General features: G+C 44.5%; 1 protein-coding gene and 1 long non-coding RNA gene across 2 annotated transcripts in view; one reads left to right on the plus strand and one right to left on the minus strand.

Moving 5' to 3' along the window:
* Positions 1-19,324, minus strand: part of LOC309352918 — a 20,518-nt gene extending 1,194 nt beyond the window's left edge. Inside the window, exons 1-3 of the long non-coding RNA XR_014161479.1 lie at positions 18,160-19,324; positions 2,043-2,243; positions 1-680 (exon numbers count right to left, since the gene is read on the minus strand). The exon at positions 1-680 is cut by the window's left edge and continues 1,194 nt beyond it. This is a non-coding gene — a long non-coding RNA (uncharacterized lncRNA). The remainder of the gene's footprint in view (positions 681-2,042; positions 2,244-18,159) is intronic.
* The window catches only part of UBAP1 (ubiquitin associated protein 1), a 31,262-nt gene extending 3,266 nt beyond the window's left edge, over positions 1-27,996 (plus strand). Inside the window, exons 2-7 of the mRNA XM_081881542.1 lie at positions 13,651-13,691; positions 17,704-17,828; positions 19,985-20,905; positions 24,771-24,971; positions 25,738-25,839; positions 26,743-27,996. Coding sequence (XP_081737668.1) covers positions 13,658-13,691; positions 17,704-17,828; positions 19,985-20,905; positions 24,771-24,971; positions 25,738-25,839; positions 26,743-26,883 — 1,524 coding nt within the window. The 5' untranslated portion in view covers positions 13,651-13,657 and the 3' untranslated portion in view covers positions 26,884-27,996. The remainder of the gene's footprint in view (positions 1-13,650; positions 13,692-17,703; positions 17,829-19,984; positions 20,906-24,770; positions 24,972-25,737; positions 25,840-26,742) is intronic.
* The last annotated feature ends 1 nt before the right edge of the window (position 27,997 follows it).

Below are 27,997 nucleotides of genomic sequence, written 5' to 3' on the forward strand. Positions count from 1 at the left end.
TTTCTCAATACACTGTTGCAGGCTTTCATCCCGAAAGCCTTCCGTCTTGTCTTTGGAATAGAATAATGCTTTCACTGTTCTCTGTAGGTAGTTTAGTCAGTTGTGTTTACTAGGTATTCTAACTGGGAAGGGAATCACAGAAAGGCCTTTTTCTGGCCTGGGGTGGATTCCAGTCAACTCAAAACACACACATACTGTGAGGGACATGGATCCCAGCGGAAGTAAATAACTTTTCTAATCAATGTCCATTATCAGTGAAACAGTGTAGTGGTTAAAGTGTTGGGCTAGAACTGGGGAAACCCAGTTTCAAATCCTTGTTCTGGCCCTGAGCTCATCGAGAGGACCTGGGCAAGTCATACACTCTAAGCCATACCTACCACACATAGTTGTTGTGAGCATAACCTTTGGGGGGGGCAAGTGTGCTATCGTGAGATCCCTCAAAGAAGAGCAAGATTTAAAATTAAAAGACAAGAGAATTCAGGTGAGGAATGCTCTGTTCTGATTGGCTATAATAGGCTTTGTTCTTTTATTTCAATTTTTGAGTTTGCCTGAGGTGGGGAACTCTGTAGGTGATGACACCGTTAATTAGTGTGCAGTGCAACATCCTTTTACTGAGTCACAGTTACTTCATTTGGCGTGTTGTCTTCTCATGGGTTCCTTGCCAGTCCTCCAGACATAACCTTTTAAAAAATTAGCAGAGGTGATGATGAATGAGACTTTGTTTGGCACAATTAACATACAATCTTAACAGGCTATATATCTACAGTATATTTAATTGATAGATTATTGCTGTTATATTCCATCTCTTACTAGAGGACCTTATGCTGACTTACATGGTACTTGCTCTCTCCATTTTATCCTCCCAACAACTCTGAGGTAGATTAGGCAAAAAGTGACTTGCTTAAGGTCCCACAGTGAGCTGCAAGGCTGAATAGTGTTTTCAACCTTGTGCTCTGAATCCTAGGCCAACACTGTAAACACTAGAACACACTAGCTTTCCAAACTGTGGTTATTTGGAGCATGGTAAAGTCAGTGTTAGAAACTGGAATAGAAAAGGTAGGAGCTAAATGGCTTCTGGGACCTGGGTTGTGGGTACCAAAACAGGATATCTAGTCTCCACTGTGGGGGTCTGCAGCACTTTTATTTATTATTTTGATAAGCATGAGTTAATATGCAATTCACTTTTGCATTGACACGAAAGTGTCACTGGTAACATTGGTAACATACTTCAGTTTTCAAAACACTCTACTCTTTATTGTTAAACTCCTTTAACATATTGTCTATCCGTAACATATACTTTGAGGTTTCAAATCTCATACATTTCAGTAATCCTTGAGTGTCAGCCAGGTTCCAAAAATGGCACCCAGAGTTTTTGAAGTGCTCACAAATGGTGAATATTTTGGTGCAAAATGTGCCTGGCTCCCTGCTAATTTCAAGCCCTGGGTAAAGTTGGAGAAATGAATCTTCTCTTAAAACTAAGGTAGCACTTAGACTTGATGATAATGTGTGCAGCAAGAATTAATTCATGGCCTGAATAACTTTTCACTTTACATTTATAGAAGTTAGCCATGCAGATAAAGGGGGACGAAGCACACTTGGTGATTCCAGCTAAGTTACACCTAGAGTAGACAAGTCCGTCGATTTCACTGGGTCTGCTCTGAGTATGACTGAGTTGAACATCACTCAGTTTCATGCAAACATAAGATTCTTGCAAACTAAGCAATGTACACGGCTTGCAATGCTGTTGCAATTTGATCTTCTGTAGAAAGTTAGGGGAATGCAGAGTATTTTGGCTTCCATCCTAAGGCTGGCATAATAAATAGCAAGCAAAAAGTAATCTGAATCATGAGTGTTCTTTAACTTCAGATGTTAACATGCGTGCTGTCTTGTGACAGCTTTTAAAAGAAACATTTCGACTGAGGTTTTCAGATAGGGAAAATGCTCTCAGTGTTCTTCTGTGGGATGATACTTACTTTTAAAGACGTTGAGGAGCTTCAAGAATTAAAAGGACTCTGAACATTTTCAATCTTAACATTGTTTACCTGAAAGTAAGGTCTATTGGTGTTCAGTACAGCTCACTTAATTCAAATGTGTTGAGAGATGGAGTTGTAAATCTCCATGATACCCTGGCAGGTAAGGCCTTTCCAGTTGTCCAGTGGGCAGTATTAAGTTGCATAGACATATAACAGGACATTAGAAGCAGAGATGTAAAAATGTCTTCATGTTGATGTTAAATCCTTGACCTGGTACAGAAAAAAACACATTGATTAAATAATTATTAAATGGCACAAGTCTCGCTCTGAAGTCAGTCGAACACTGGTAAGTACACATAATAGTGCCTGCTATGTGGCAGTGTGGGCTGCAAAAAGGTTCATTTTGCAGCTTGCATCATCTTCTCTAGTAGCAGGCCAGTGGAGTTATCTTGGATAGTCTGGAGGTTACTGACTCCCCGTGTGGGGGAGGGACCTCTGAAGCCCCAGGAAAACCCACCGGGACCAACTAGCTACACGTATTGAGGATGACTTCGGAGGGGCCTTGATTCTTTGCTTGTTGCAGGTCCGGTTGAAGTACCCAGTGCCACTATTGAGAACAGTTTGTGGAATCATTTTCACCTTAGACCAGGGGTCGGCAAGGCTTACCAGGCATGGACCGGATCACTCCCGCGGAGATCCTCCCTTGGGCTGCTTCCCACGTGACATAAGAGACCCATAAATTTTATTCTTTGTTGTGAAAGAGCATGTCTTTGCAATAATTTTCACCATCAAAAACTTTTGATTCCATCGTGCCCTCACACTGAAAATTTAGGTTTTCTAAACTTCATTTTTCCACCAAAAAATAATAATAATAAATAATAAATTTTATTTATATCCCGCCCTCCCCAGCCGAAGCCGGGCTCAGGGCGGCTAACAACACTAAAACAATACAACATTATAAAACATTATAAAAATGAGTTAAAAACAAAATTAATGGCAACCATAAGCTAAAGTCTTGAAAAGATTGCCAAAGGAGGGAGTCAGGCTGCGCCCTAACAAAAGGCCAGGTGGAACAGCTCTGTCTTGCAGGCCCTGCGGAAAGATGTCAAGTCCTGCAGGGCCCTTGTCTCTTGTGACAGAGCGTTCCACCAGGTTGGAGCCGCAGCCGAAAAAGCCCTGGCTCTGGTTGAGGCCAGCCTAACCTCTCTGTGGCTTGGGACCTTCAAGGTGTTTTTATTTGAAGACCGTAAGTTCCTCTGTGGGGCATACCAGGAGAGGCGGTCCCGTAGGTACGAGGGCCCTAGGCCGTATAGGGCTTTGAAGGTTAAAACCAGCACCTTAAACCTGATCCTGTACTCCACCGGGAGCCAGTGCAGCTTGTATAGCACCGGATGAATGTGATCTCTAAGCGAAGACCCCGTAAGGAGTCTCGCTGCGGCATTCTGCACCCGTTGGAGTTTCTGGGTCAGTCTCAAGGGCAGCCCCACGTAGAGCGAGTTACAATAATCCAGTCTGGAGGTGACCGTCGCGTGGATCACAGTGGCTAGGTCAGGGCGAGAGAGGTAAGGAGCCAACTGCTTAGCTTGGCGGAGATGAAAAAATGCCGCCTTTGTTATAGCTGCAATCTGCGCCTCCATAGAGAGGGAGGTATCGAAGATTACACCCAAACTCTTAACGGATGGTGCTGGCACTAATTGCACCCCCGCAAGAGATGGGAGTTGCCCCCTCAGTCCCAAGTCGTCCCGTCCCAGCCAGAGGACCTCTGTCTTCGAAGGATTTAACTTCAACCGGCTCCCACGAAACCATCCAGCCACAGCCTCCAAGCATCTGATCAGTGTGTCTGGGGCCGAGTCCGGGTGGCCGTCCATCAACAGATAGAGTTGGGTGTCATCAGCATACTGATGGCAGCCCAGCCCAAAACTCCGGACAAGCTGGGCGAGGGGGCGCATAAAGATGTTAAAAAGCATCGGGGAGAGTATTGCACCCTGGGGCACACCACACACCAAGGAGTGGCGGGATGACAATTCCCCCCCAAGCGCCACCCTCTGTCCCCGACCAGAGAGAAACGAGCGCAGCCATTGAAGGACTGTGCCCTGGATCCCCACGTCGGCAAGGCGGTGGTCTAGGAGTTCGTGATCGACCATGTCGAAGGCTGCTGACAGGTCTAGAAGAATCAGCAGCCCCGACCCGCCTCGATCCAGCTGCCTGCGGAGATCATCTGTTAGGGCGACCAGAGCCGTCTCGGTCCCATGACCAGCGCGGAAGCCGGACTGGAATGGATCCAGAGCTGATGTTTCATCCAGAAACCTACCAAGCTGTTCAGCAACCGCTCTCTCAATCACCTTACCCAGGAATGGAAGATTCGAAACCGGGCGGTAATTGGATAGATCTAAAGGATCTAATGATGTTTTCTTTAAGAGCGGGCGCACCACTGCCTCCTTCAGTTCCCCTGGGAATGTCCCAGCGCCAAGAGACAGATTGATGATATCCCCCAGGGGGCCCCGCACCTCGTCTGGACACGCTCTAATCAGCCAGGACGGGCACGGGTCGAGAGGACAGGTGGTGGGCTTTCCAGCTCGGAGGAGTCTGTCCACATCAGCTGGGGATATCCAGTCAAAGTGGTCTAATACTGAACCCGAGGACAGTCGAGGGGCCTCCAGTTCCTTTATTGTATCCAAATTGGCAGGGAGGTCATGGCGGAGCAACAAGACCTTCTCCGCAAAAAAGCTCGCGAATGCCTCACAGCTGTGTGTCGAATTGTTATTTAAATTTGGCTGTCCTTCAAGGGACGTTAAAGACCGAATTATACTAAATAATTGCGCCGGGCGAGAGCTAGCGGATGCAATGGAGGCCGAGAAGTAGGACTTCTTAGCGGCCTTCACTGCCATCTCATAGGTTTTCATAAAAACCCTATAAGATGTTCTTGAAGCTCCGTCACGGGCACCCCGCCATACTCGCTCTAGCCGTCTGAGGTCCCGCTTCATTTTCCGGAGCTCCTCGGTAAACCAGGGAGCCCGGTTTCTGCGGGGTCGCAGAGGGCGCTTAGGTGCGATCTCATCGATGGCTGCCAGGAGCTGGGTATTCCAGGCCTCAACAAGCTCAGTCAATGAGTCGCCAGGGGGAGAAAGGTCCCGCAAGGCTTGACGGAATCTATCAGGGTCCATCAGCCTCTGCGGGCGAGCCCAAATTGGCTCGCCACCCAAGCAGGGTGGGGGTGGAACGTCAATCCTGGCTTTCAGAGCATAGTGATCAGACCATGGCACCTTCATTGAAGGAAACATGATCACATCTATACCGATGCCAAAGATCAAATCCAGCGTGTGGCCTGCTTGATGTGTGGGGCCCGAAACAAACTGGGAGAGCCCTAGTGTCGCCATGGAAGACACCAGGTCCAGAGCCTGTGAGGAGGGAGTGGCATCAGCATGGATGTTGAAGTCCCCCAATACCAATAGGTTAGGGAACTCCAAGGCCCAGCCAGCCACCGCCTCCAGCAGGCCTGACAGGGTGGCTGCTGGTGTGCTAGGTGGCCGGTACACCAGCCAGACAGCCAAGCTCACCTCGGAGCCCCACACTAGGCCAACACATTCAATGCCGGGGATCGATGGCGATGGTAGAGCCCTGAAAGAACAATCTTCCCGGATTAATAACGCCACCCCTCCCCCCCGGCCCACAGTCCGCGACTGGTGAAGGACGGAGAAACCCGGGGGCGCCATCTCTCGTAAGGGAACAGTATCCCCTTCACGCACCCAGGTCTCAGTCACACATGCCAGGTCAACCCCCTGCGAGGTGAAGAAATCTCGCAGGGTGGCGGTTTTGTTGCCTATAGACCTGGCATTGCACAACACCAGTGACGGAGGTGAGTAATCCTTGCTCACCCTACCCTCGTCTCTCGGGATGGGGCGCAGATTGGAAGGGGTACGAGCATATCCGTATCTCGATCCCCTTCGCCTATGACATCTGCCCCCACCGCCATACCTCCCTCGCCCCTGCACAGTAGGAATCCCAAGCTACATTTATACATTTAATTAGGCATTTATATAATCTTTTGAGTGCTGGTGTATTTTTTCCTGAAATCCTCAGCATGTTATTGAGCGCTGTGTAAAATTTCAAAGAGATCTGATCATTGGTTATAGAGAAAAAATATAAAATGCACACAAGGCCGAGGATCTCAAGAGGAACAGAAACACAGATTTCACAAAACTTTGAAGTGCTATAAAATTAAAACTGTTTGAGATAGAGGGGGAAAATTAAAGGGGGTTTCTTTCAACCATAAGGGAAGGGTGTACACCAAGTTTCATCAAAATCCGAGACGGTTGGTGGCAAAACCCTTGTTTTTTGCATTGATTTGATGTGGAATGACCCCAGATGTTTAACTGATAATTGATCACAGTCAGTCCTAGTGATGTTAAATTCTCAAGAATAATCTTTTGGAGAATATTAATGAGAATATTAGAGATTTTCATTTAAAATAGGAGAATATTCATTTTAATGCATTGAAAATGATACCATTTTAATGCATTGAAAATGATATAATTAGTTAATATACATGTTTATTCATGGGTAAACTTGTTCAGATGGCAACCAAAAACTGTACAGATACTTTTATTCAATGGGGCAATGCCGTGAAGGTTTGATACAAGTAAATTCAGTAATAGGCTATCTTGTGCTTCTAATAGCGCTAACACTTAATAACTGTTTTGGTGACTAAAACACAGCTTGATAAACAAAACTATATGCATACATATAAAAAAGAAGCCATTAACATTAAATATATGATCATTATATGATCATATATTTCAGTATGTCAGTCTCTGGTAAATGGCACCTTTTGCCATTGAATGGCACTGCAAAAACCAGTTACTGGCATTAAATAAAAGTATAGAAATGTCAACTGTTTAAATCAAGGCCACCTCACATGCTGCTACACATAATTGTATAGGCCTAGGTAATTTAAGTGTATAAAGCATTAAAGCGACTTTCTGTAAAAAAAAAATCACACTGTATGTCCAAGTGTATAGAATTGCTTAGAATAAAATCACACCAAAATAGAAAAAAAGGCTGTTACATATAGTTGGAATACATATAAATCCAAATGTTCATCAAATTAAATGAATAGCATTTTTAAAACTAAAAAAAAAATATGTTTTCTGTAGTTCACATTTCAGAACTGCCACTGGTGAATGAGACAATGCTCAGTAATGTAACTGGATAAAAAAAAAAAATCATTACTCATCACTTACACTGGCAATATCACAGCTTGACTTATTATTTACTAGATTTTTTAAATGTGGGTTGTAAAACTGATTCTTACATTATAATTTACAGTTTGTGGAGAACATTCTCCGGAGAATTTTCTAGCAGAGAATATTCTCACCTCACATCACTAGTCAGTCCATCAAAATGCCAACTAGACATTCCATTCTGGCGACTGTAACCTTGGTTCAAGGAGCCATAGGGTGCCTAGCTTATATATTTGAGTTTTCAACATTGGTTGTGGGATCAGTTTCAGTTTATGCTGCCAGCTGAGCTTGATTCTTTCCTACATGGATTATTGTTTTGTGGCATTTAGGTCATGACCCTTTGGGTGTAGCCTGTTTTTGTGTGTGTGTGTGTGTATTTTCTCAAGGTAATAATCTTGCACATACTTTGAGAATGAGTTACTGAACCCAATGACAGACAGCAGTTACTTATTATGGTAGAAGACTGTTCTACCCTGTAGCTGTGCTGTGCTAAAAATTGGACTTGCTTCAGCTGCCAGAAAATTAGCCTGGATGAAGGCTGCATGGTCCTCTGACCCTTGTCCTCAACAGTGGGGGGGGGGTTTCGGGGGGGAGGGAGAGAAAGGCACAAGTGTTCTTTGTGTACAGAGAGAAGGCAGTGGATTGATATGCGAACATCCTGTCTGTTCAACACCATCCTATGAGTAATTTGTATGAATGGGCAAAACTACCTTTTAATGATCTGGAAAATCTTTGGATGAATGACAAGACGGATATTATTGCAGACTATCTTGGACGCGGGTGGCGCTGTGGGTTAAACCACAGAGCCTAGGACTTGTCGATCAGAAGGTCGGCGGTTCGAATCCCCGCAACGGAGTGAGCTCCCGTTGCTCAGTCCCTGCTCCTGCCAATCTAGCAGTTCAAAAGCATGTCAGAGTGCAAGTAGATAAATAGGTACTGCTCCAGCGGGAAGGTAAACTGCGTTTCCGTGCACTGCTCTGGTTCGCCAGAAGCGGCTTAGTCATGCTGGCCACATGACCCGGAAGCTGTACACCGGCTCCCTCAGCCAATAAAGTGAGATGAGCGCCGCAACCCCAGAGTCGTCCATGACTGGACCTAATGGTCAGGGGTCCCTTTACCTTTACTATCTTGGAATAGTCTTAAGTGTGAAGTACCTTTTAATGTAACTTTTTGTTACAAGGGCAACACAAGAAGACCGCGGAAGGGTTCATTATGCCTTTATTCCAGCTACCTTTAAAAAAAAACCCAACCCTTTGCTGTTCTTGCATGGCCACTTCTCATCCTAAATTTTCTGTTCCACATTTTACTTGATCTTGATTGGGTATGCTTGCAGTCACTAGTAGACAGCAACAACTTTTACCTGAACTCCCTCAAAAAAGGTCAATATACCTCCCTAATCTAAGTAAAGCTCAAAAACTTTCACCAGAACCCCAAAAAAGGTCAACAACTTTGAGTTTTTTCCCTAAAAAAAGCTCAACCCCTGAACCCCCCCCCCCAGGGGTAGATCACTGCCAGTTTTTTATTCTGTGAGTAGATCACAATCTCTTGGGACGTCCCTGTATTGACCATTCCAGTAAACTGTGGATATATCATATTTGTCCAACAGGAGAGCTATTTTTTATTTAACAGATTTATAAACTGCTTCACAGCCAAAGCTATTGAAACAGTTCACAATAAGATAAACTACAAATAATAAATATTTTTAAAACAAAAAAACCATTGTTACAGTTATAGAATTACTGTTTCATTAAATGACTGGGTCACATTTCTGAGAAGGGCTTCTTAAACCAAAATGTCTTCAGTAGCTGCCTAAACATCAAGATGCTAGGTGCTGGTCTAATTTTGGCTGGTAACTGATTCCAGAGGCCTGGAGCTGCAACAGTAATATCCCAGTTTATAGTGCACCCCTGAGGCGTGGTATTCTCAGCAGTGCCCCATCTGACAATATAGGGGCCGAAGTCATTTAGGTAACCTGATGCCAAATTGTTTTCCTTGCCTTCATTTATTTAGGAGTAGAAATCCACTTAGCCAAATGTTGTACTTGGTTACTTAGCCTTAAGGGAAATACTGTTATTATATCACTACTGAGAACTTTGGGGGCTTATCTACTATGTGAGAGGCAGCTGTGCTGCAGTGTTTTTCTTATTCTGGTCACAAATTTCCTGTGGAGCAAACTTAAGAGTGGCTGGAACAGCACACCCTTTGGTTCTCTAAGAACTCCAGTTGTCTGCACATGGCCATGAAGCATGGGATTTATTTTATGAAGTGAGCAGCCTTGGCTATGGCACACTGGGCAATTCAGTCAGATTGGAAATGTTCAGTGGACGGGGATGGAAAGGAGGTGGCATGCAAAAACGGGGAAAGCATTGGCATGCACTCATTGGCATCATTTTGGCTGTCAAAATGACCTTCCGCATGATGCCCACATCTTTTGTTGGGCCCTTTTGAAAAAAAGCTTATGCAAATTACTTTGTATAGCAATAATAAAAGAGCCCTATGTGTTGAGACCCAATGTTTATTTGCTCCTGCATTTATTTATTTTTACAACACGAGTTACCCAGCTGTCATGCCTCTACGAAGCTTACAATTCGGGCATAAAAGCCACAGATCTCCCATAGCATTTGTGTCTCCTGATATCTCCCTCTCGGTGGGTTACTGTTGCTTATCGGTGGATGAAATGTGCCTAGGCCTATCTATCGAAAGTGTGATATCCAGGATCCTAGCCCTACTCAGCTCCATTTTGTAAATTGTTTGCACCTGGTTTGTGTTTCCATTGAAATACTAAGGGAAAGAGGGCTGGTTAATTTAAGGGAACCGGGCATTAGCTTGTGATGATGTGTGTTGTCTGCTTAATTCTTACTGATTTGCAAAAGCTGCTATAGTATGAAAGATAAAGGCTGGCTTATTATATACACCTCATTGAGGCTGAAGGTGAAAGATGGTAATTAGTATGGAATTGCATAGTTGCATGAAGACAATAAAAATGTATGACTTAATGTTCCCTGAACAAAATCCAATTACAGGTTAAACGTATAACAGAGAAGCTGAAAATTAAATGCTCGATTTAATGTGCGAGAGAAATATGAGGCAAACCTATTTGGGCCTGCATGTGAACAGGGAGAGATATAGAGGTGGTACTTAAGGGCAAAATGAGAACTTCAACAACTGCAGGATTCCTCTCCCTGAATTTGCTTCCAGCATACAAAGCGGGGTGGGGGGAAGAGAAGTTGCAGACACATTACAGGTTAAAAGCCACTCTCTATCTGCCTCATTTCTCCCGAAGATCTCTTTCAGCCATTTAGGTCCACTTTCACCAGGAAACCAAGTACAGTGGTACCTCGGGTTACAGATGCTTCGGGTTACAGACTCCACTAACCCAGAAATAGTATCTCGGGTTAAGAACTTTGATTCAGGATGAGAACAGAAACTGTGCGGCGGCGGCAGCGGGAGGCCCCATTAGCTAAAGTGGTACCTCAGGTTAAGAACAGTTTCAGGTTAAGAACGGACCTCCAGAATGAATTAAGTTCTTAACCCGAGGTACCACTGTATTGGAGCTATGCTAGAAGAATGCAACTGGGAGAAGAGTTACAGAAGGATACAGTAGTGGCAAGTGAGAAAAGGCTCATTCTCCTTATTAGGTTTAATGCTCTTTTTCATAAAATAAAGCTTCTTTTGATTTATGTTTGTTGACCCAAGTCTTCAGTAGAAGTACCACCAGGTTGGCCACCCCTGATCTATTCATTAAAATTATATGGTACATTTTCATTAGGTTTATCTTTATGAGATGAAGCCAGTTTACTCCCATGTACAGAACTGGGCTTTCCCATGGTCACGCAATGAGCTCATGGCAGAGGAAGGGCTTTTAAATCAGGGCTTGACCTGCTTTTAAGTCCTAACAAATCTACTTCAGGCATGCTGAAGTCACATTGTAGTCTAAAACATCTGGAGCAGGAGTAGGCCACCTAAGGCCCGGGGGCCAGATGTGGCCCAATCGCCTTCTCAATCTGGCTTGCAGACAGTCCAGGAATCCGTGTGTTTTTACATGAGTAGAATGTGTGCTTTTATTTAAAATGCATCTCTGGGTTATTTGTGGGGCATAGGAATTCATTCATATTTTTTTCCAAAATATAGTCTGGCCCCCCACAAGGTCTGAGGTTGCTGACCCCTGATCTGGAGAGCTGCAGATTGAGGAAGGCTGCTGTTCTTTCTAGACCATGCTGGCTGTCAAAAAATACTGTTTTGAATCAGGGTCCTAAGAGTAATGGTGAGGGATGTTGCATTCTTAGGAAATGCTTCACAAATGTTGCTGCTCTCCAACAGCATTATGTTCCATGTGACAGAGAGATAAAGATTTGGAAGCACTCCATTTTTATATACATGGATAGTTGCACCACTTGTCACAACAGAGATATCAGTGTGTCTCTTCCAAGCTGCTTTTAAGAAACATTTCTCCCCCTCAAGGTCTGTGGTCTATGAAGTACAGCAGTTGTGACAATAGTGTGGAATAACAGGTACAGTCAATGAAAGATCAGATCAGAAGAATCTTTATTTGCATCAGCTACTAGCCGTAGCAGTAAAATAAAATAAAAATGTACTGAAAATAGTACAGAATATGTATACGAAATACATTTTGGAGGTTTACATCAATAATCAAATAATAGATCTTACTCTAATTGCCCCTGCTAATTTTTTTGCAGTTTTTGCTCTCACTTGAATGACAATTAATGAAAGGTATTCTATAGTCCAAGTCCATGCTAAATTGGATCCGGTTTATAAGCAGTGCAATTTGGGGAAAATGGGGAAACTTGCTCCCCACCCTGTCCTGATTCATTCAGAACTGCCTAATTTCAGAGGAGTCTCCTGTTGAATCACTGTATAAGAATAGGTGTGGACATACCTCTGTTTCAAACTTGAATCTGTTGAGTCCTTTATACCAGAGAGAGTACTGTGTATAGATATGTTTGGGGTTTATCGGGTTTTTTAATATGTCCACTGTGGATTTATTTTAATTTATATTTATTAAATTTATATACCACCCTTTATCCAAAGATCAGAGGGCAGCTTACAGCATTAAAATTTCTTTTGATAAAAGTGAATGTCTTTTAAGTTTACATTTTTGTCACTCAGGATACCGCAGGATAAAAACTAAAGAGTATATTCTTCTTTGCGATAATACACAGAAAACAAAATGCCCAAAGGAATGCTGTGTCATTGTTCTGACACAGATTTCAATACAGTGATAATTTCACATGACTTCACATTTTTCTCTCGGCTGAAGCCAAGTGGTTTTGCTTTGTTCAATATCCCCAAAACCTTCATTTTTTTGAGGGAGAGACTCCTTTTTCATAATCCCTGTTCAGTTCTAGCCTGTGTCATGCCCCAGTAATGTCAGGGACTTAACTCATCCTTTGATTTATTTATGCCTCAAGTAATTGGGGGTGTGTGTGTGTGTGTGTGTTGCTGTGTCCATGTCAAAAAATACTCTTCAGAATACGGTACCTTGGATTGCCTTTAAGTGAGAGTGCCGCCGCCTCAGGTTTTCTGTTGCTGGTAAAGAATAGGAGCAGTTTTGTTGCAACAGGATCTCCTCCAGGTGAGGCCAGGCCTTGAGTTACACAGATGTGCATGTGTGGAAACACTTTTGGAATACCCAGCACATCTGTAAGATTAGATCAGCAGCATCCAGACTTGCAGATTTTGATCATACTGAAAGCGAAGCCGTTAGGCTTGAAGTTTCCTCCTGTCTGCCTGGTGTAAGCTGTGTTGTGGAACGAGTACGTTTGTATACCCTTGGACATTAGATTGTTGAAGGGGCAACAGACAGACCCTTGCTTTGCTGATAATTGATACTGACATTTGACAGTTTGTGGCACAGAGGTTGTGCAGAGGAAAGGGCTGTTGGGTATAGATGGGGGGGGGGTCTTGATAAACTGACACTTCATGGTTTTTTGCAGTCATTTTTGCTGGAGAAGCTGTGGATTTCCTGATTGCATACTAAGAGTTATGCTAACATGCATGCACAAATACCATAATTGGGATCACAGTATTTTTGATGCAGAGTTTAGAGAGGACTGTAGTAAGGAATGGAGTAATAGCAATCTGAGCAGTCACAGTGGCAAGTTGTTTCACAAAACTTAGTGGCCAAAGGAGGCACATTCCCCCCTCCCTGCCCACATAAGGCCCTCTCCTCAATTTTGTTTCTGATTCTCATAACCCTTTTTTAAAAAACCCCAAAACGATGATAAGTAGGATCTAAATTTTCGTGCCAGATCTCAGGTGTGTAGAACACAGGGAACTCTGTCGATAAAGAAGGTTGTGTTACCTGTCACATTAAAAAAGCTGAACTAATATTTACGGGATGACTCCACTGAATGGAGAGTACGTGTTGGAGGTGTGATGATGCAAGGTCACTAATGCTGTTTCAAAATGTCTTTCAGATTCTAAATGGCTGCTCCGAAGTCAAGGTCCGACTTTCATGGTAAGTGAAATGTGTGTCTTTTGTTTCAGGTGTGGCAAGGGGAGGCTGTCTTTCTAAACATAGGTTAGGGTGTTCCTAAGCAATTGGATAGGGACACGGGTGGCACTGTGGGTTAAACCACAGAGCCTAGGGCTTGCCGATCAGAAGGTTGGCGGTTCAAATCCCCGTGACGGGTTGAGCTCCCGTTGCTCGGTCCCTGCTCCTGCCAACCCAGCAGTTTGAAAGCACAAAGTGCAAGTAGATAAATAGGTACCGCTCCGGCGGGGAAGGTAAATAGCGTTTCCATGCTCTGCTCTAGTTCGCCAGAAGCGGCTTAGTCATGCTAGCCACATGACCTGGAAGCTGTATGCCGGCTCCCTTGGCCAATAAAGCGAGATGAGCACCGCAACCCCAGAGTTGTTAGCGACTGGACCTAATGGTCAGGGGTCCCTTTACCTTTACCTAAGCAGTTGGATAAGAAATATTGTGAAGGTATTCATGGAAGAGCTGGCTTAAGCATTTACACACAACTTTTCAGGTACATGGTGTCCCAAAGTGGTGTACAGAATGTTGAAAATGAAACTGTGCCTACAAATAGATTTATACAGCATTAAACAGAATAGCAGTGTAAAGCTAAGTAAAGCCATCAGTCAGAATGAGGCATCTTGAAAAGTAAAGTTTAACTGGGCACTGTAATGATAACTGATGGTCAGAATTCAGCTTCACAGAGGGTGAATTCCAGAGGTTTGGCACCACAGCAAACAAGGCCCTTTCTTGGGTCTCCCCTACTTACAACAGAGTTGGGATCTGTAACCTGAGATGTGGTGAGGATCTCTGGTCCCAAAATAGTAGTATTGACTGGAAGGCATTCCCTTTTGACTAGTGACCTGACAGTAGTAGGTTCAGTCTGGTCAGGGGTCAACCCAAAATTAAGCCATCTTCAGATAAGCAATTAGGTCAGCCTTTAATGGGCAGCCTTAACCTGCAAGATGAAAATGCAGTAGGTTGGAAGACAGAAGAGAAAAACATGTCGTGCTCCACTTGGTGGAGGAGGGGGGATGTTTGTCCATAGACACATAGCCCTTGTTGTGGTTTTCTATCATGTGGCTTTTGCTGAATAGTGCCTCCCCCCCCCAAAATGTGATTTCAAGCTGACAATACAAAATTTCTACCTAAAGGAAGCTAGAAGAGTGACTAGTGGGGTGCCACAGGGTTCTGTCTTGGGCCCGGTCTTATTCAACATCTTTATCAACAACTTGGATGATGGACTCAAGGGCATCCTGATCAAATTTGCAGATGACACCAAACTGGGAGGGGTGGCTAACACCCCAGAGGACAGGATCACACTTCAAAACGACCTTGACAGATTAGAGAACTGGGCCAAAACAAACAAGATGAATTTTAACAGGGAGAAATGTAAAGTATTGCACTTGGGCAAAAAAACCGAGAGGCACAAATACAAAATGGGTGACACCTGGCTTGAGAGCAGTACATGTGAAAAGGATCTAGGAGTCTTGGTTGACCACAAACTTGACATGAGCCAACAGTGTGACGCGGCAGCTAAAAAAGCCAATGCAATTCTGGGCTGCATCAATAGGAGGATAGCATCTAGATCAAGGGAAGTAATAGTGCCACTGTATTCTGCTCTGGCCAGACCTCACCTAGAGTACTGTGTCCAGTTCTGGGCACCACAGTTCAAGAAGGACACTGACAAACTGGAACGGGTCCAGAGGAGGGCAACCAAAATGGTCAAAGGCCTGGAAGCGATGCCTTATGAGGAACGGCTAAGGGAGCTGGGCATGTTTAGCCTGGAGAAGAGGAGGTTAAGGGGTGATATGATAGCCATGTTCAAATATATAAAAGGATGTCACATAGAGGAGGGAGAAAGGTTGTTTTCTGCTGCTCCAGAGAAGCGGACACGGAGCAATGGCTCCAAACTACAAGAAAGAAGATTCCACCTAAACATTAGGAAGAACTTCCTGACAGTAAGGGGTTGGACTCAATGGCCCTTGTGGTCTCTTTCAACTCTATGATTCTATGATTCTAATGATTACACAAGAGAGCTTTGCAGCAAGCACAGCTCTGGATAGTTCAAGCTGTGTCTCTGCATACAAAAGAAGAAGAGACTGCAAGCTGAACGGCACAGATATCTTCTTTCTTTTGTCCTGCTTGTACAACGTACTAAGCATTTGCTGAGATAAATATTTTCCCCTTCAGTCAAAACACACACCTCCTCCCTCCCCGACTAATGTCTGTACTTTGCCTAATACCAGGTTTGAGTGATCGAATCCACTAGCGTTTTAGAACTGCAAACCCATTCACTCTTCTTCCATAATTTGTTTGCTGCTTGATTTTAATCTGTTCGGTTACCTGAGACCCTTTTAAATTTCTGAGATTGAACATGGGGTCTTCTGCGAGCAAAGCACATATTCTACCACTAATCTGTGCAGAAACTGGACTTATGAGCTGTAGGTCTCTTGTGATTGCCATCCTGTATCAGCTCTTCCAAGGGAAAATTCATTGGTGTGGGACGACTTTAACTGGAAACACCCTGGGAAGAAGAAATATGGACTTCCTCACCAGTTGTGCATTGTCACCTAGATGTGTAATATTTGTTCAGGACTGTCTCAGGTGGCCTCTTGCACATAGCAAGAATCTGTACTAAGGTGATCACTATGTATAAAAGGGATGTGATGTTATTGACCAAGAAGAAGTAGAAAGGAGGAACTATTATTGTTCATTGCAGAGAAGTGCCTATAGTTTTGGGAAGTCTTTACGCAAATTTTGCTCCTTTGTCCAAGAAGGTATTTCAGTTCTGAAGCGGGTTTTTTGTTTGTTTTGCAACAATAAGCATTATTAGTTTGCACCTTTCAGACCTAGCTTTCTCTCTTTTTTTGCATTCTCTTTGTTTTCTGTGCCTCCCTCCTCTGTTTTCCATAACTGACCAAGGCATACATTGTAAGTGCAGTTACAGATAGGTAGCCGTGTTGGTCTGCCATAGTCAAAACAAAACAAATTCCTTCCAGTAGCACCTTAAAGACCAACTAAGTCAGTTCTTGGTATGAGCTTTCGTGTGCATGCACACGAAAGCTCATACCAAGAACTGACTTAGTTGGTCTTTAAGGTGCTATTGTAAGTGCAGAGTACTGATCAATGCACACTGGAGATATTGAGTGGCTGCATGGCTGTGGGGAAGGTGACTCTTGTGTGGGTTCTCCAGCATGTGAGTTTATGCAGGGTTTCACCGGCCATTTAGATAGCAGCCAGTATGGGAGATTCCAAGATGCTCAGAGCAGTTCCTTCCTTGTTTTTCTTATTTCAGACATGGACTTTGAATTGGGAAGCAGGTGCTCTCAGAAAGTAGACAGGATACTAGACAGGATGGGGGCTAGATGGACCAATGGTCTGGCTTGGTGCAAAGCAGCTTAATATATTCAACATGCATGCACCTTACAAGCTGCATAATAAGGCCTCCTGATCCCCTGAATCTGTTGCTCTCCCCTTTGGTTCCTGTTGGCTCTTCTTGCTTGCATAATACTATGAACTGTCCCTCCCCTGCCTGATAATATTGGACAGTGCAGCAATATGAAAAATAGACTTGGGATGCCGGCAGCTGTTGGAAGCAGGTGTGTGAGCTCAAGGTACCTGGGAACCCCATTAAGCCCATCTCCCATCTGTGGAGACTGTTTAACTGAAGGCATCTGCTGCTGACTATTATATAAGTTCATGTTTATATAAAACATGAACTTTCAAGCATAAAAATAGAAGGCAATTTCTAACTAAAACTGCTAGTGTGGTTATTTTTATCACTGTTCAGGGAAATTGGGATGAAGCAGTTTTTGGAAGGCTTTTGCAGAACCAGACACCATGTCACATTTGAATTGAATATAAACCCCAACATTCATTTGCTTTTCTGTTGGTTTCAGACTTTAAAAGTCTTGCTGTTGCTGGGGATTTGGCCTAGATGGGTGAAATGGGGTTGTATTGACTGACAAATGCAAAGTCACTGATGTGTTTCATTCCCTTTCCTTAGGGACCTTCAGTTACCTCGATGACGTCCCGTTCAAGATAGGAGACAAGTTCAGAGCACCAGCCAAAGTTGGCTTGCCCATTGGCTTTTGTTTGACTGACTCTCCACAGCTTGTAAGAGAAGCCCGGGTGAGACTTGCTTGTTTTGTACAGGGTTGCAATAGAAAGTCGTCTATAACTTGTGGAGGCTTCCTTCTGCATAAGCATACTCAGGACTGTGCCTTTAGGTAACAGATTATTCTGCATTAACCTACTATCCAAGATTAAAAGTGTTTCACTCTGAACAACTAAAGCCAGGCCCCTCTTTTGTTAACTGCACTGGAACGGCTGCTTCTGGTTCCCTTAAAATAGATTTGGGTAGTTTGTCAACACCTGCCCTGTGCCTGCTTTAATCCATCTCAAAGCCAAATAAGGAGAAGTAGCTTCTGAAGCAAGCTTAAGTCATCCATGCAACATCCACCTTTGTTAACCAACAGTAGAAAATTCTTATTGAAGATAAGGAAGAAAAATTGCTTCCCTTGCTTGATTTAAGGGTGTTCTAAAAGTTGCTGGATAAAGGCTTTGTCTTCACAGCTGGTTGATATTGGCCTCACTTAACCTTTGCAAACTGTAAGATAATACATTTAAGGGTTTTAATCCTGTTCCAGGTGAATGTTATCCCCTAACACAGGGGGAGTCTGCCTTATTATTTCTGTATAGTTTTTAAAAATAAATCTTTGCGTGCTCTCAAGAAGCAAACAGCAATTTCAGGTCATTTGGAACTGACAACTCTGAAAGGACCCTCTAGGTTTTAAAAATAAATAAATCATGGAGTAGAAAAAGGTTTTTTTAAAAGGGAATTATTCCTATTTAATAACTTAAATATTTGGTTAATATTTCATAAAAGAGAAGTATACAATATTGAGTATAATTCATGATGATTATAATCAATAAATCATTGCATTTACTGGCAACCAGACTACTGCAAAATGGTCCTGCTTCATCTGGGCCTCACCTTTATCATGTAAATGCATAAAGAAGAAAATCTGTGCTGATATCAGCAGCTCTTATTTTTTCCTTAATATATTTGACCACAAGGTTCCAGTTACTTAGCTCTTCTTTATCACCCTCCTCCTTTTCTCCTAACATTGCTGTAGTTTAATCATTCCCACTTGTCCCCATAATCTCATATTTAATTCTATTTTAGTTTGGCTTTGGCTTTTCTTCCAGTATGTGGCATATAATATTCGGTTTGATTAGATTATTTAATTTGTGCTGTTTAATATTATAAAAATATATCTAAGCGGTGAACAAAAAGAAGCAGCAACAAACAGCTTAACAAAATATTACAGAAATACACAGTTGCATAAAAAAAATTACATGAATACAGTTACTAATACACATATAAATCAATATCAGTTCATTTTCCTTCTGACACACTCTTCCTCTCAGCCTCTGGGTTCTCACCCAGGGTCGAAACAAATTCTCAGCTCACCCATAAAAGTCTCACAACCAGAAGAGTTCCTGGAAACAGCAGTCATCACCCCAGTATCTGTTTGTTTGTTTGTTTTCCACCCTTCACCCTAAGGCCACAGGGCAGGTTACAACATTAAAAGCACAACATTAAAAACAGCTTAAAACCACGTACAACCGATGTTTTGAAATTTGTTTTTAATGTTGTACACCCCCATGGGATATTTTGATATTTATTTGGTATATAAATGGAATGATGTAGGTCCTAAGAACATAAACCTCAAGTGTAAAGAGGTGCCCTTTCAGCATTCTCCAAAAGCAGTATAATGAAGGCGCAGAAGCATCTCTGTATCTGGTATGCTTTCAGTTTTCTGTGTTTCATGTTGGCTCTTGGATCTGTGCAACATCTCACGGCCCGTAATAGGTACGGGCAGCTGTGGTGATTCTTCTCTCCCACCCTGGCCAAGCTGTCATGTTAGCATAGGCTAAATGTTTGGGGGGACAAACTGGAGTGCTCATCCTCAGTTTGGTACTAGGTCCCAAATTGCTTATACACTTAGCCATGTCATTAAAAGTACCCCCTCCCCACATTCTTGAGAGAGTGTGACATTGCTAATTCTCCTTAGTGTCTCAGCAGCCTTTGGCATCTTGCTCACAGTATCCTTCTGAAAAGGTTCTTGAAATTGGAGGCATGGTTCCTCTGTAGTTCCATTCCTAATTTGGCAGGGGCTGATTTCCAAAGTAAGCTTTGGAGAAGATGTGTTTGCCAGCATAGCTCCGGCAGCTCTTTCTTACCTTGTCGCCTTGCGTTTTCCTCCCCCCCCCACCCCCAGTATGACTTCTCCTTGGAAAAGAGGACTATTGAGTGGGCTGAGAACATTAAACGAATCCAGGCTGCCCAGCAAGAGGCTGAGCAGAGGGCCGAGGAGGCGCTAGCAAATAAAAAAGCAACCTTCGAGGAGCAGAAGCAAGCAGGCTTCCCGGACAGCAGCTGCCCAGAGAACGCCGTCCCGCCTCCCATCAACCCCATCATTGCTAGCCTGCATCACAACTACATCCTCATTCCTACCCCTGCCAACAGCAGCACCGCAAAGCAGAAAGTTCTGAGTCCGCCCCACGCGAAGGCTGATTTCAACCCGGCGGATTTCGAGTGCGAGGAAGACCCCTTTGACAAACTGGAACTAAAAACACTCGACGATAAAGAGGAGCTGAAGAACATTCTGCAGCTCCATGTTGGTACTCCGGGGCCAATCATGGCCCAACTTCTAGACAATAGCTTGCCCAAAGTAGCACCTGAGTCTGTATTACAAGACCAAGAGGTCTTGGCGTCTTTGGAAAGGGCCAGTTTGGACCTCAAGCCCCTTCACAAACCAAACGGTCTTATCGCTTTACCGCAGCTGGGGGGTTGTGAAAAGATGTCTCTGTCTTCCAAAGTGTCCCTCTCCCCCGTGACGTCGGTGAGCAATATCAAGTCGCTCTCCTTCCCGAAGCTCGACTCGGACGAGGGCGACTTGCAGGCGGCAAAGCTGGCGAGTACGTTCCCCGGCACAGCCTGCCTTCGCAACGGCACTCTCCTCAGCTCGTTGCAGAGCAAAGCCAGCGAACTGAATGGGCACCACGTGGCTGGGCTCTCTGACCTCAGCGTGGACGGTGGCCCAGAGGCACAGACATTGCCCCCCACGTCCAGACTGCCTTCCCTGCCCAGCTCAGTAGCATGTACAGATGAAATCCCAGCGCTCACCACAGCCACGGTGGTAAGTTCTTCGGGAATGGAGACCTTGATGTGGGCAGGGGAGGGAAAGGCTGGGTTGGGCCGCAGCTGGCTAAAATAACCCAAATCACATTTAGATGCCTTGTTGCCATTCTGTTGCTGTTGGGGTGCTCGATGTGTTGTATTGCATGGGGGTCTACAAGTCTTCCTGCCTGCACTTAATGCCTACAGGTACCCTTATATTCGGTATTTTTGTGTTTTTATACTGTAAACTGCCCTGTGATCTCAGGATGAAGGGCGGTACAGTCATACCTCGGGTTACAGATGCTTCAGGTTGCATGTTTTCGGGATGTGCACCGCGCCGAACCCAGAAGCACCGGGACGAGTTACTTCTGGGTTTTGGTGCATGCGCAGAAGCACTAAATCGTGACCTGCGCGTGCGCAGACATGGCGCTGCGGGTTGTGAATGTGCCTCCTGCACGGATCATGTTTGCAACCTGAGTGTCCACTATATATAAATACAATATACTGTATAATAAATTGATGCACAATCTGGTATATTCCATGGCTTTCCCTGGGGATGGCTATGCAGTCTGTACCAGGGTGTGTGATGGAAACTAATTTCTAGGAAGCTGGGCGCCTTTAAATCCTAAAATACAGGCGTCCCATCCCCCCCAGTTATGCAGGGGTTACATTCCGGGGCCCCGTATACGTAAGTGAAAATCGAGTCAGTGGGTAGCATCCTCTTTAAAGCCTCTAAACACCTGTCTGTTCCTGCTCTCCAGCTCTCTCACCATACAACCACACAACTGTCTCTTCAACTAGAGTTGAAGCTCTGGGGCTGGTTGGAGGACATGCGGAAAAGCTGCTGCTCTTATGCATGTGTCAGTTGCTAGCCAGGGAGGCTGAGCAGCCTTTAAAACGCTCCACTGCTCCTCAGGTCTCCTTGGGGGGATCCTCTGCCCTCACCGAAGTCCTCTTTGCGCTCTGGGAAGGGTGTCCTCACAAGCCACGAGGACTCTCTAGCTCTCTCATGCCATTTCCTGGTTTGAATCTATTTTGAGAGAGCCAGTGTGGTGTAGTGGTTAAGAGCGGTAGTCTCTTAATCTGGGGAACCGGGTTCGAGTCTCCGCTCCTCCACCTGCAGCTGCTGGGTGACCTTGGGCCAGTCACACTTCTTTGAAGTCTCTTAGCCCCACTCACCTCAAAGAGTTTGTTGTGAGGGAGGAAGGGAAAGGAGAATGTTAGCCGCTTTGAGATTCCTTAAAGGGAGTGAAAGGCGGGATATCAAATCCAAACTCTTCTTCTTCTTTTTTATTCCCTGGCGTTGCACGTATACGTGGTCATGCGTGATTCAATCATGCTGTTGTGGACTAGGGCCCTTTTCAATGAAGTTGGTTTTAGCATACGAAAACTTATTATACCATAATAAAATTGGTTAGGCCTTAAGGTGCCACAAAAGCAACAAAAACTCGGCCCCTTGGAGAGAGCGTTGTTAGCATTTGCCCAGCAAGCTGAAATGTTTCAGTGACTTGAGTATATTTCCCAGTAGAGATTATCCTGATTCTTGGCCTGTGTGGATTAAGCATAATCCTATTGCGCATCCTGGAAGTTATTTTTACAAGGCTTCTTCCTATGACGAGGAAATGTGAGTTCTGGCCATGCAGGTATGAGAGTTCATTCGTAACTTTCCCTGCAGCAGAGTCTCTTGTCGGTTCTTGCCTTAGTTGTTACTTCTCCTCTGGGTTTTCTTGTTTTAGGAAATCCCTTTAAAGGGAATCCTCCTTTTTGCAGGACCTGCTTTTTCTCCAGCTGCTTATCTCCAGTGTGTAATTTATTCTGCCTGTCTTACTGATCTTGCTGGCATGGCAAAAGCTGGCAGTATGCCTAGCTATTACAGGGGCTTTGTCTAGTTTACACTGAACTGTGTTTGCCTTTAGGGAAATCTTGAAACAAGACAGTCAGGTTGGGAGAGTACTTGGTCTACATAAATGTGTTCCCAGGTTAGTTCTTCTTTATGGGTTTCCTGAAAGGTAAATGGTAAATAGGCTAGCTCATTGGGTTTTTTGTTTTACATTGGCAGACTAAAGAGGGGTCCCTCTCCTCCCAAATGCTGTCATTCAAGGATGAATTGATTTCAAGAAAGCTGACTTTAATAGCTAAGGATTAAAAAGAGCAATGCAATTTATTGCTGGGTTCCCATTTTGAAAACTATATTTTCCAACTAGTTGCTCTGCAACTAGAACATACTTGGAAATAGGGCTGGGCGATATATCAATATATCGTCCAAAACCGGTTTGAAGTTCACATTGTGATAACTGTTTCATAATATTTGACCTGGCAATATATCGTGAATTGCAATGTGTGCGAGGGCCGTTATCATCAGCTAAACATTGCAGTCTACCACAATGTCTGAAATAAGGGTGGAACTATGCAGAGGCGAACAAGACAATGTCCTGGTAATTGCTACTACTTAGGGGTCTAAAACAGATAAATGACGATAGTATCAATCACCGTCACTGTAACTGCTGCCGCCTTCCACCCCTGCCACGAGGCCTTGCAGACTGTCTTTCCTACTGCTGGCACGTCCCATGGCCAGGGCTGCGAGGTCACCGCTGTTTCTGCCACCACCGCTTCTGCTGCCAAGCAGGCCTTCTGGTAGACCCAGATTATTTGTATTCACTATGACTCATCACTGTACTTTGGAATGTCTTGAATAACACAATTTGGTATCCAAGCCCAAAACCATGAGTCCTGTTTGGATGCATTTTACTTGCCTGCTGATGAAGCTGTGTAGTGATTGATACCATCATTTATCCATTTTAGATCCCTAAGTAGTAGCAGTTGCCAGGGCATTATCCTGTTCGCCTCTGCGTAGTTCCTTCCTTATTCCATATCTCATGATATATCGATATATCACGATATTCAACTGGTGATATATTGCGATGCTGAAAACCAATATTGCACAGACCTACTTGGAATCAGATTGTGTCTTAAAGTTAACACAAAGCAGCCTTGTATGCAAGTACTTGCCTGCTAGAGGCAGGTCACAAGGAATTCCATAGCAGCAAGCGAAGCCAACTCGCTTCGCTTCTGTGCTTGACATGGAAAAAAAGGAGTTTCCCTTCTCTGGCCTCCATGGAAATGCAACAGGCTTCTGTAGGGGAAAGGGGTAGGTTGCTTTACCCTTTATAGCAGCATATATCATTCTGTTCTAGTCACCAACAGGGACTTGCTTGCCATGCATTTGTCATTCTGATTTGGCGAGGGTATGAAATCAAATGTTGCCGGGAGGGGCTGTCTTTCTTGGGCTCACCCCTTTCTGAGGTAATGAGTCTCGCTGTGACTTCCTGTCCAGTTATTAGCCAGGCCAAGATTAGCTTTAGACATGGAGGAACCTCTGGGGCTTTCATGTGGTTCTCATAGGAGCTGTGTATGGAGCCCAAAAGTACTTACCTGTAACTCTCCACGTCTTGTTCTTGAGCTCTTGGCTATTATTTTGCCCACAGAGGAGGAGGGGCTTGACCACTGATCAATCACATTCTATTACAGTCATACCTCAGGTTACAGAAGCTTCAGGTTGCGCGTTTTCGGGTTGCGCACCGTGCCGAACCCGGAAGTACCGGAACAGGTTACTCCTGGGTTTCAGCACATGCACAGAAGCGCGAAATCACGCTTTGCACATGTGCAGAAGCGCTGAATCGCAACCTGCGTGTGCGCAGATACGGCGCTGTGGGTTGCGAACGTGCCTCCCATATGGATCACGTTCGCAACCCAAGCATCCATTATATTGTCCAGTGGCTCCTAAGGGTTTATAGGAAGACTTCTGCACTGACTTACATTGAGACTGCAGCATTCCAGTTTCTCTCTCTTCCTAAAAGAGGTTTGTTTCCCTCTTGTTCAACTAGGTAACTCACCAAAGTTTCCTGACGTCTCAAGTGCCCAATACCACCAGCTGTGCAAAACGGCCCGGCGGCTCCACGTATATCAACATGCTGCAGGCCCTTTCCTCTAGTGAGCGGCAGTGCGTTGAAACTGTTGTCAACATGGGCTATTCCTATGAGGATGTCCTGAAAGCAATGAAGAAGAAAGGCCAGAACATAGAACAGGTAAGAGGAGCCTTTTCCCTGCTTAAGCAAGCCAGGAAAAGGAAGTGAGACTGGATGAAAACCAACTTTGGCCTTAGTTTGGGTTTTGAATGGTAGATGCTGTACAGTGTCTGAAAGGATGTGGGTTGTAGATCCTTGCATCCTACACATCTTGGTAATACTGGGCCCAAGGACTTATGGTGCTCCAGCAGGGGAAGGGGGTACTTGGGGCAACAACTAGCCACAAAATATTTTCAGACCTTAAGACTATGGCCATATTAGTTTGCTTTCATGATGTCTGTGATAAGTGTTCTTTGTAGCCAATTGGACTTAAAACAATCTCTGAATTGTGGAGACTGGGAGAGGGCATTAAGACTCAGTGGTAAAGCTCATGTTTTGCTTGTAGAAGGTCCCAGGTTTAGCATTTCAAGCCAAAGGAACGTGGGTGCCAGAGATTGGTCAAAAAACTGTTATCTAAATCCTTGGGGAGCTGCTGTCAGCCAGAGTAGATTCTCCTGCGCTAGATGGAGCAGTGGTCTGACCTGGTATAGCTGCATCTCTCTGTACTCAAAAAATATCAGTGCAGGCGTGATTTTGCATGGCCCAAGCAGGTTTGTTTGTGTAGCTTCTCCCTCCTCTTCAGCCTTTCATGTGGATAACCTGTCACTAAGAACCAGTGACAGAAACCCCCAATAAGCTTCAGATAATTGTTAGAAAAGGCTTGTTAGTGGGATCATGCTTACGGAGCGACTGCCTCAGTTCCTTTCTGTCCTGTTCCTCCTTGTAGGTCCTTGACTACCTGTTTGTCCATGGGCAGCTCTGCGAGAAGGGCTTTGATCCGCTCCTTGTAGAAGCTGCTCTTGAAATGTATCAGTGTTCAGAGGAGAAGGTGAGTTTTCAGCTGCTGGATGCGCAGTGGTGCTGTAGAACCACTCCCGTGATTCAGCTTAATCATGTGTGCTTGGCTTGCTAATCTTACTGGTGCTGCTCTTTGACTGTAGCGGCTGTCAGATCCTCTAGCTTGTATTCTGAATATCAGGAGCAGTTGTCTTGCACTTGTGACGCTTTCATTGTAATCGGCTCCCTGCCAGCTTCATCCCAGGCTCAGGGTGGAGCTAGGGTCTGGTGCCTTGCCTGAGGAAAGGAGCACCACAGTAGAAACCCTGTTCCCCATTTCAGAAACAGGTGTACCTTGTGCTCTAGCTGGAACTGACAACCACCACTTCTCACCTCCTGGGTCTTAAGTGTGACAGTGCTGGATCCAGAAGTAACCCAGACCATAGTTCTGTTCCATATGAGGGAGTAAGACTCCATCAACAGGCATCACACCCCAATTCTTGGATATGAGAACCACCCACCAGGAGTTCTTCGGTCTTGTTAGGATGTAGCTTGAGTTTGCCCCCCTCATCCAACCCATTGCTACCTCCAATCACTGGGTCATCTCCATTAGTGGTTTCATTTGGTTCAGATGGTATCCACTGGCTTCATATAAATTTATTTAGGTGTGTAATGCCCAGGTTGCTAAGAACTGTCTAACCTAGGAGATCTGTCTGGTTCTTACTTAATGTAATTGTATTCTTAAGTGTCTTTTAATTGCTTGGATGCAAATTCTTAAATGTCATGTCTTGGAAGTTCTTGCATGGCGCTCTGTGCTTTTCTGTGGCTACTCCTTAATGATGGAAGACTGATCCAGAGACGCTCAGTAGGATATAAGTAATCTTCCTTCCAGATGGGGGTCTCTTCCTAGCATGCTCTTAAAGATGTCCTCTTCCTTTCCCCCCCTTTTTCATAGACAACAGAACTTCTCCAGCTAATGAGTAAATTTAAAGAAATGGGATTTGAATTGAAAGACATTAAAGAGGTTTTATTATTACACAACAATGACCAGAACAATGCACTGGAAGATCTAATGACCCGAGCAGGAGCCAGTTGAAGAATGCGGGAAGGAGCACAGACATTGCCCTGCTCACCAGACCCTTTGCCGCCACCATCATGTGGCTCTCCCTGCAGGCATTGGAAGGAGGACAACACCACAAGGATCCTGCCTTTCCCAGATGCTGAGAGAGCTGGGGGAGCAGCTCCGTGGGCACGCATCACTCCAGGGTGCTATTCCCAGCGGAGAGACCCCAGCCCACGTTCTTCGATTAAAGTTTAAGTGTCCTTTCCTAAGTTTCCTTTTTTTGGCTCGGCCACGGAGAATCTTGACTGGAGTTGTACATAGTCAGACCAGGCTAATTGTATTTCTCCCCATCCCACTCGCACGTCTTGCACTGGACTCAGCCTGGCTCTGAAACGAACAATGCTTTGGCTCCTTGAAGCTGCTTTCATTTGTGCGTCTGCTTCTACTGAAAATATTTGACCCTTGGTCAAGGTTAACACAAGTCCACCTTTAGTGCAATGGAATTTTCGGTTTTATTTGGTGGAGGGGGGGGAGGCTTTGGTTGAAGGTTAGCGTGTAATTTAAGTGTGACACTGGTTCTGAAACTGCCTCTATGCATACAGAGAAGCTGCATTGCTTCCTTTTCTGGTGTTTTGGCCCTGGCCGCCCACACGCTCTGGCCAGTGTGCTTGAACAGATAAGTTCTCAGAACAGGTAAGCTGTGAAACCCCACCTGGACCCCTTGCCCACTGGCTGGTTTCTGAAGTCTGAGGAAGAGGCTTGAACCTCTTGGCTCTACTGTCCTCCCCAGACTGGTAGGTTTTATTATTACTATTATTTAAGCAGAGACCCATCTGGGAACTCGGCTACTCCATTAGTTTAAAATAAATACACAGTGTGAAATTGGAGGTCTGTCTTTCAAGCACTTTCTTTTTAATATTCACTGCATTGGTTCCTTTTTTTCCACACTGCTATAGTAATCATTAATCTATTAACATCTAGTAATAGAAATCAGACTTTTGGTTTTGATAGTACAATAGTGTATTATGTTGTACATGGTTAAAAGATCTAAATACATAAAAAAATATAAGCAGTCTTGATATTTGGAGTAATTTGCTAAGTATTTTGGTTCTGCAGAAAGAGATACTAATAAAACCTTAAAATGTGG

Source organism: Podarcis erhardii, assembly GCF_964252035.2.
Source record: "Podarcis erhardii genome assembly, chromosome: 11".
Lineage (NCBI taxonomy): Eukaryota > Metazoa > Chordata > Lepidosauria > Squamata > Lacertidae > Podarcis > Podarcis erhardii.